We start from the raw sequence: 7,020 nt of genomic DNA on the forward strand, positions 1-7,020 counted from the left end.
TGGAAAATCTCCGAGCGCTGGGTCCTGATCAGTGAAATCCTCTGACATTTATCTTTCATCGGTTATTTCTAAGATTTAACAGAATTATTTTAAAGCTTGGTCATGTGTTTAATATTTAAATGTCAGTCCTGTTCAGACACACGCATTATCATCTTGCTCCAAACACACAGCATTAATGACACAACAACCACATTCTACCTGCTTGAACCATTTGCCGTTAGGAGGAAAAAGGATGTGAATCCACCTTTAAACTTTTATTGTCCGGTTGAAAAGGTTGATTTCTACCTGCACCACCACATCATCTGTCAATCACATTAACCTGCAGCTTGGGCAAATGATGAAAGCAGTATTAAGCTTCAATGTATGGGAAGCGACTGGGGGCATCCATTGCTTCCTTCTTCCCTTTTCCTACGCTGTCATTGGATTATCATCTCCTGCCTCAGACTTTTCCCTGTGGCGCTCCAAATATTTTGTGTTTTTGGTTACAGCAAAATCAAACATGTTAGAAAACTGTCAAAAGCTTCCTGGACAGTTCACAGTGAGGTCAGGAAGTTACACAGATCCACTCGACCTGGAGAAGCCGTTGTGACATCGGTGTCGAAACATGCCGTCTTGTCTTGTACAAACAAATCATGACACAACTTTTGTAGTCAGCACTAGGTTGTGACGTCAGGTCATTCTTAACCGTTGTTTTTTTTTTAAAATCTCTTTCAGGTTATGGACTCTGTGCTGCAAAGGCCCAGTATCCCATCGCTGAGTTGGTGAAGATGCTCCAAGAGGCTGGCAAGAAAGTCAGGTAGGTTTAAATTCATTTAATCAGGCAAAAGAAACTGGAATGACATGGGTGACCCTGGTCAATCAGCGTAGTTGATATTATATTCTTAGTAAAAGCTCCACACAGAGATGGGTGGATTGACAAATATATATATATATATATATGGGCAGTATAGATAAATGTACATGGAAGCATGTACTCTACTGAAGATGTTAACTGTCACATGAAGGACAGAAAAGAAGAGTTGAAGCTTTGGCCTGGTTGACAAGAAGATGGGACAGGAAGGACAGATTGAGACCTGTGTGCAAATAAAGCATGAGCAAAAAGGGAAATGCAACAGAGGAGAGGAAAGGTACAGCGGAAGCTCGTGTAATTGTCTTCAGTCGTTTGATCCTGACTGAGCAGCTGCTGCTACTTAGAGCATTTGTACTTGATTATAGGAAAGTGGGTGGTCAGTGAAAAAGAGAAAAAACCTCCTTCACCCAGATCTTTTTCTTGCTCTTTCTCTCTTCTGGATTCTAACTCTCAAGCATTTCCACGATTTATCTCAATTTTGTTTTCTCTTCATACCTGCCTCTGAACTGCTTCTACACCTCTTCTCCTCCATCTTGATCTGCTTCCTGCCATTTGATTCCTCCTCCTTGGACACTGCAGTATATCAACTGTATGGAATAAAGACCCACAACACACTTCCTGCCTCCTCCCACTGCCATCATACGCTCGACTGTACAGAAAAACACAGAGTGCAGAAATTGACTTTTTCAATCAGCAGCCACAGCAGCTAATACATCCCAGAAGCAGCAGGCCATCTGCGATCTGTGTCCGCCTAAACTCACCAGACTCATAGAGAGTCAATTTCCAAATACAGGTCTGTCACATGGCGTGTGGCTCGAAGGATAAAGAACGAGCAAGCTACTAGAATTCAGTGGCTGGTGTTTATTTCCTTCACTGATTGCATGACATGGCTAATTGAGTTTGAGAGCTATGTATACCCAGTCACACACATGCAAACACATAAATAATATATAATAGATGGTAGAAGAGTTTGTGTGTGTTTGTCAGCTGCACTTGTCAAAAATCTTCATCTTATCGTCTCCTCTTCTGCCCGACACCTTTTTATTTTGATCTCTAACCACCTCACATCTTTCTTCTCCCTTATTCACACCTTTCTATCTGATCTAAGAGGTTAACGTTAACAGTGTTTTTAAAAAAAAACAGGTCTGAATAGAGGGAGGACTGTGCTCATGGACTAAAAATGAGCCTGATGTCTCCTCAGGTTTGGAATTCACCCGGTGGCTGGACGTATGCCTGGTCAGCTCAACGTGCTGTTGGCTGAAGCTGGTGTCCCATATGACATTGTTCTGGAAATGGAGGAGATTAACGAGGACTTCGCCGGTAAGATTGATCTCTTCTCATGTGCTTACGTACCTGCCGTCAATATCTGTCATTTAGAATTACTCTGACACAATGTGTTGGCTTTTTCTGCAACTTTTATTCGAGAATGCAGTGTACAATTGTGAGTTTGCAGTGGAGTTTCCCCTGCTTTCAGTCTGTATGTTAAGAGGAACTAGCTTCAGATAAGTTTAAAATCTCACCCACTGTTTATATAATGTAAATTATAGCAATGAGGCTAAAGTATTACCACCACCTGTTTTTCAGTGGTTGCAGTAGTTAATATTTCCAGATGATTCTTGGAAGTTAATGTGACAATATGCAGCAGATTGGGCTTTTACCAGCACATGGACTTTTCTGGCAACATTGTTTTAGGTGGTTACAAAACCGTGACAAAGTAATTTGATTTGAAGATCAAGTGAATTTAAGTGTTGTTGACTCCCAAACATGATTAAAACAATGAATGGAAAGAAAATATATTACCAAATTAAAAAGAAATTGCCATTTCAGAAGAAAGAGTCAAATGGTGAAAAAATGTAAACGGATAAAGATGAGGTCTGTTTTTAATGAACTTGTTGTTTGTCCAATCAGACACTGACCTGGTCCTGGTGATTGGTGCAAACGATACAGTCAACTCAGCTGCACAGGAAGATCCCAACTCAATCATCGCTGGTATGCCTGTGCTGGAGGTCTGGAAGTCTAAGCAGGTGAGACATCTGGGACAGGCATGTGTGATAATGAGGTTGTCCTGAAGCCCCAAAACAGATAAAGAGGGATTGAAGGTTTTACAACAACTGGACTGTGTTTTATTGCTTTAAATGAATGTTGCCGTCCACACCCATGGAGGGGGGCCTCCATTTGAAGATGCACTCAAACTTAAAGAAACGCATGCTCGCACGCACACACACACACACACACACACACACACACACACACACACACACACACACACACACACACACACACTCATGCTCTCACACACACAGACAGAGTCTTGCAGTTCCAGGTGCAGTCCCATCCTGATCCCATTAGTGGGGCCTGTGTCGCTGTGGAATGACGACATTCAGAGCATCGCACTGGCAGCGCTCCGAGATCTGGGATTTATAGAGAGCGCTCCCACTGGTTTCCACACACTCTGCTCTGGGGAAATCAAAGAGGACATTCTGCCTCACCCCACACACTCGTATAAACGCCCACAGAGATGCACACTCAGGTGCACAGATACAAAAAACACAGACACACTCAATTTGGGCTTATGAGTAATCACACTAATGCATTAAAGTAGTCACTCACATGTGATGCATGCATGAGTCACGTGAGAACACTCACTGACATAAACTACTTGTACGTACACAACAGTTAAACTTTTAAAGTCAAACTGCTTGAAAATAACTTTGAATATGTAATAAAGCAGCTGTTACAGAGCACTCACGCCTACGTGTTGGAGGCTTTAATGGAAACGCTGCTCATTCACTTTGAATGGGATGACGTCACGTGTCGCCGAACTGCATCGGGGTTCCTTTGATTTGCTTTTCAAAGCAGCATATTAAATCACATTTAAAGAAATAGGACAGACGCTAGCCAATCAAATCACGTTAATGCTAATACAAGACATAACATGAGAGCGAGTCTGGAGGGAGGAGGCAGAGACAGTTGGTGAACCTGGTGTGTTTTCATCTGGTTGCTGATAGCATGTGATGTATGTGGTTGTGTTGCTCCTGTAGGTGGTCGTGATGAAACGCTCCCTGGGTGTGGGATATGCAGCTGTCGACAACCCCATCTTCTACAAGCCCAACACTGCGATGTTGCTAGGCGACGCCAAGAAGACTTGCGACGCCCTGCAAGCCAAGGTCCGCGAGACCCAGGACCAGTGAGGCGGCTCCGCCCCCCCACTGAGACCTCCACAAAGAGCACACATGGAACGAGGAAGGAATACGACAACGAGTTATTCAGCATTAAGATCATCTTTGTCTGACTGTGACTCCATCAGGTCAGCAAAGATGATCATTAAGTTAAATATAAGATTGGTCAACCCTTCCTATGATCTGTAAATATAAGAAGCAACAGTTTATTGTAAAAGAAAATGCATGTGCAGAAGGAGCCAGGCAATGCAGATACTGTAGATTTCTGATTAGAGCTCCCCTTGTGGTAATGTACTTGAATCCAGATCTTTCTCTTTATCGCTTCTTTTATTTCCAGATATCAAAGGAAGGGTTGGTCAACAACGTCCATGTGTGATCTCACAAACACCTCCGTGGAGTGTCGTCTTACATAGATCTAAAACAACAATCAGAAATGTAGATGCATTAAGATGTTAGATATGTTACAGTTCACTGTTAAGATATTTTGTAGGAAATCGTTAAAAGGAAATTTGAGATGAATTGAAAGACGTGAAGGTGAACCACCCCAGACAGAGGAATGAGAGAACTTAACGTTTAACATGTCCCCACACTGTAAAACGTCTTTGCCTTTTTCCCCCCGAGTTTGTTTTTGTTGAAGTAAAGTAGTTAATTATTTCTCCAATAGATCGATTTGCTCACATGCGTATGTCAGACACGGTGTGTTCTCCTCTCAGCACCTTCTTTCTCTCGACAAGTGGAAGAAAAAAAGCATAATAGTGCAACATTTTTGTAAAGTTCTTTCGGTTCCAGTTTTATACTGCATTGGGAGATTTTTGTATTGGAACTTAAAGTCATCGTAAACCTAGAAAAATGTCTATGCGATCAAGTTTTAGGAGCCATAGCGAGTTGTAGAAATACAGTCGTGCTATTTGCTTTTTTCCTTTTCACTTGAGTGTGTCTTGTGGCCCTTGCCTCTAAACAGTCACATGGATCCAAAACTTCCAAAATCCATTCAAACTTCGTCTATCCAGCTTTTAAACGCAATAAACCAAAACAGATCTACGTTTGAGACGGTAGCTGTCCTGTAATACGTATTCCTACACACACGCTGACGTAGCTCTGATAGCTGAATGGATTGTATGTTTTGGAATCCTGTGTCCCCTTCATCCCGTGTGATTTCAGATGGTACAGTACACGTGATGCTCTGTCGGCCTTTGCGGTAAAGAAGGTTTTTTTTCTTTTTAAGGTGAATGAGGCTAATCCACTCCGATATTTTTGCTCTCGATGGAAATGAAGGGTTTGTAAAGTAGGGCCAGATGTTAAAAATGACTGTCGCGTGAAGTCTAGAACGAGTCTAAAACAACAACCATGCACATTTTTAAAAGCGAAACATGAATTATGCGAGTATGTCTACACTTAGGTTGTCATTTCATCATTCTCTTTCCCACATTTGCCATAAACATAAACTTGTGCCAATCCTCCCCCCTTTTACTCTCAATCTGAAGAGATTCTACGGCACAATTGTAAAAGGTTTGGCTGCTAAATAACCACTTGAGTAGAAAGACTCCTCACTCTACACCTGTCCTGACACAGCTCAACTAGAACTAAAAACCCATGGAGTTTAATTTCTGGCTCAGGTTGAACTGCTGCCATCCTTTTTGTTGTCTTTGCCTTTTCTGGGTTTAAATGGTCACGATGCATTAAATGAATTGGTGAGAATTTATCCTGGTTCACGATTTGAGGAAGAAGAGCCCATGTAAGAAGTACTGTACTGTAAGAAGTTAGTTATCTTGGGACCTGATACGTTGACCATGACAACTATCCTACCTCTCCGTAAAACGACCAATAGCATTACACAGGACCTTCCAATCAGACCAATCAGCTTTTCCTAAATCTGCAACAGGATGTGTAACGGACCAGTCGCCTTCCATCCACTCACCTTGTGTCCTGAACCTGACCAACTGCCTTCTGTTTTGTGCTCACATTTTTAACCACCAGACCTCAGTTTGCTGTTTGTTGTGCTAGTGTAGAGCTGCAGATGTCATTAGTGCTCATGTAGGTTTATTACTTTAACATGTCGAGTAACACAAACAACCGCAGTCATAAGGAACTATTCGACTGAGGAGTTGGCTTAATATTTGTAGCTTGTCGCCATTTTTGAGTGATTGATCAAATTGAGACGGATAGAAAATCTTGATACTTTTGCCCTAAACGCCCCATGTGCCCTTATCGTGTTTCTTCTGAAGGAGAGTATTTTTGTAAAGAGGCCTCGTATTTGTGCAGAGCAACAAAGGGTTTTTGAAGTTGTGCGATGTTTCCGTGCACCATGTTAAGGAGATAAAAAGATGAAATGTACTGTAAATGTGTTTTCACCCCTCCTTTCTTTTTCATGGAACATTTTCATTCCTAATAAAACTGTATTTACACTAAATGTTGCCTGAAGGAGTCTATTTTTTTAATTTATTTTTTTTACTGACAAATCTCTTAAAGATGCAAATGAAATTCCTTATGGTAAACAAGTTGATCTGCAGACTTTCCCCTGAGGTCTACCACAGCTTTGATGGTAATGCTACCTGCCCAATTTTGTACGGCAGGGTCTGAAAACTCAAATATTTGCTGCAATTACCTGGATGATGGATCGTGAGGGGAAGGAGTTGTACCCACACTGGCTCACACAGTTCATCTGCGCAGAGCTGCTCGAAAAAAGAGGGTAAACCAAGTAACGTACACATATTGTGCAAGGGGAATTTTAGCCTCAACAAAGTCTGTACTTTGATAGGTGAGTTTTCTACTGACAGGGGTGAACTGGTGCCAAAACTGCAGGTTCATTGGCCAGAAAAAATAAGGAAAATTATTTTAAATCCTAACTAAAATGGCACTCAGTAGAGCGTATACCTCTGCCAAGGCCAAACAGTCCTCCACGAATTATTCCCTGAGAATGTCAAAAACACCTTATCTCACGATGTGAAAGAAAGTGGAAAAACTTTTGGATCTACACCTTGATCACCATAG

The 7,020-nt window shown here is 41.8% G+C and overlaps 1 protein-coding gene across 1 annotated transcript in view; it reads left to right on the forward strand.

The window, feature by feature from the left end:
• The window catches only part of nnt (nicotinamide nucleotide transhydrogenase), a 28,655-nt gene extending 22,216 nt beyond the window's left edge, over positions 1–6,439 (forward strand). The window contains exons 19-22 of the mRNA XM_035184388.2: positions 715–796; positions 2,052–2,170; positions 2,759–2,874; positions 3,892–6,439. Coding sequence (XP_035040279.2) covers positions 715–796; positions 2,052–2,170; positions 2,759–2,874; positions 3,892–4,041 — 467 coding nt within the window. The 3' untranslated portion in view covers positions 4,042–6,439. The remainder of the gene's footprint in view (positions 1–714; positions 797–2,051; positions 2,171–2,758; positions 2,875–3,891) is intronic.
• Positions 6,440–7,020: the final 581 nt, after the last annotated feature.

The sequence above is a fragment of the Hippoglossus stenolepis genome, chromosome 18, assembly GCF_022539355.2.
Source record: "Hippoglossus stenolepis isolate QCI-W04-F060 chromosome 18, HSTE1.2, whole genome shotgun sequence".
Lineage (NCBI taxonomy): Eukaryota > Metazoa > Chordata > Actinopteri > Pleuronectiformes > Pleuronectidae > Hippoglossus > Hippoglossus stenolepis.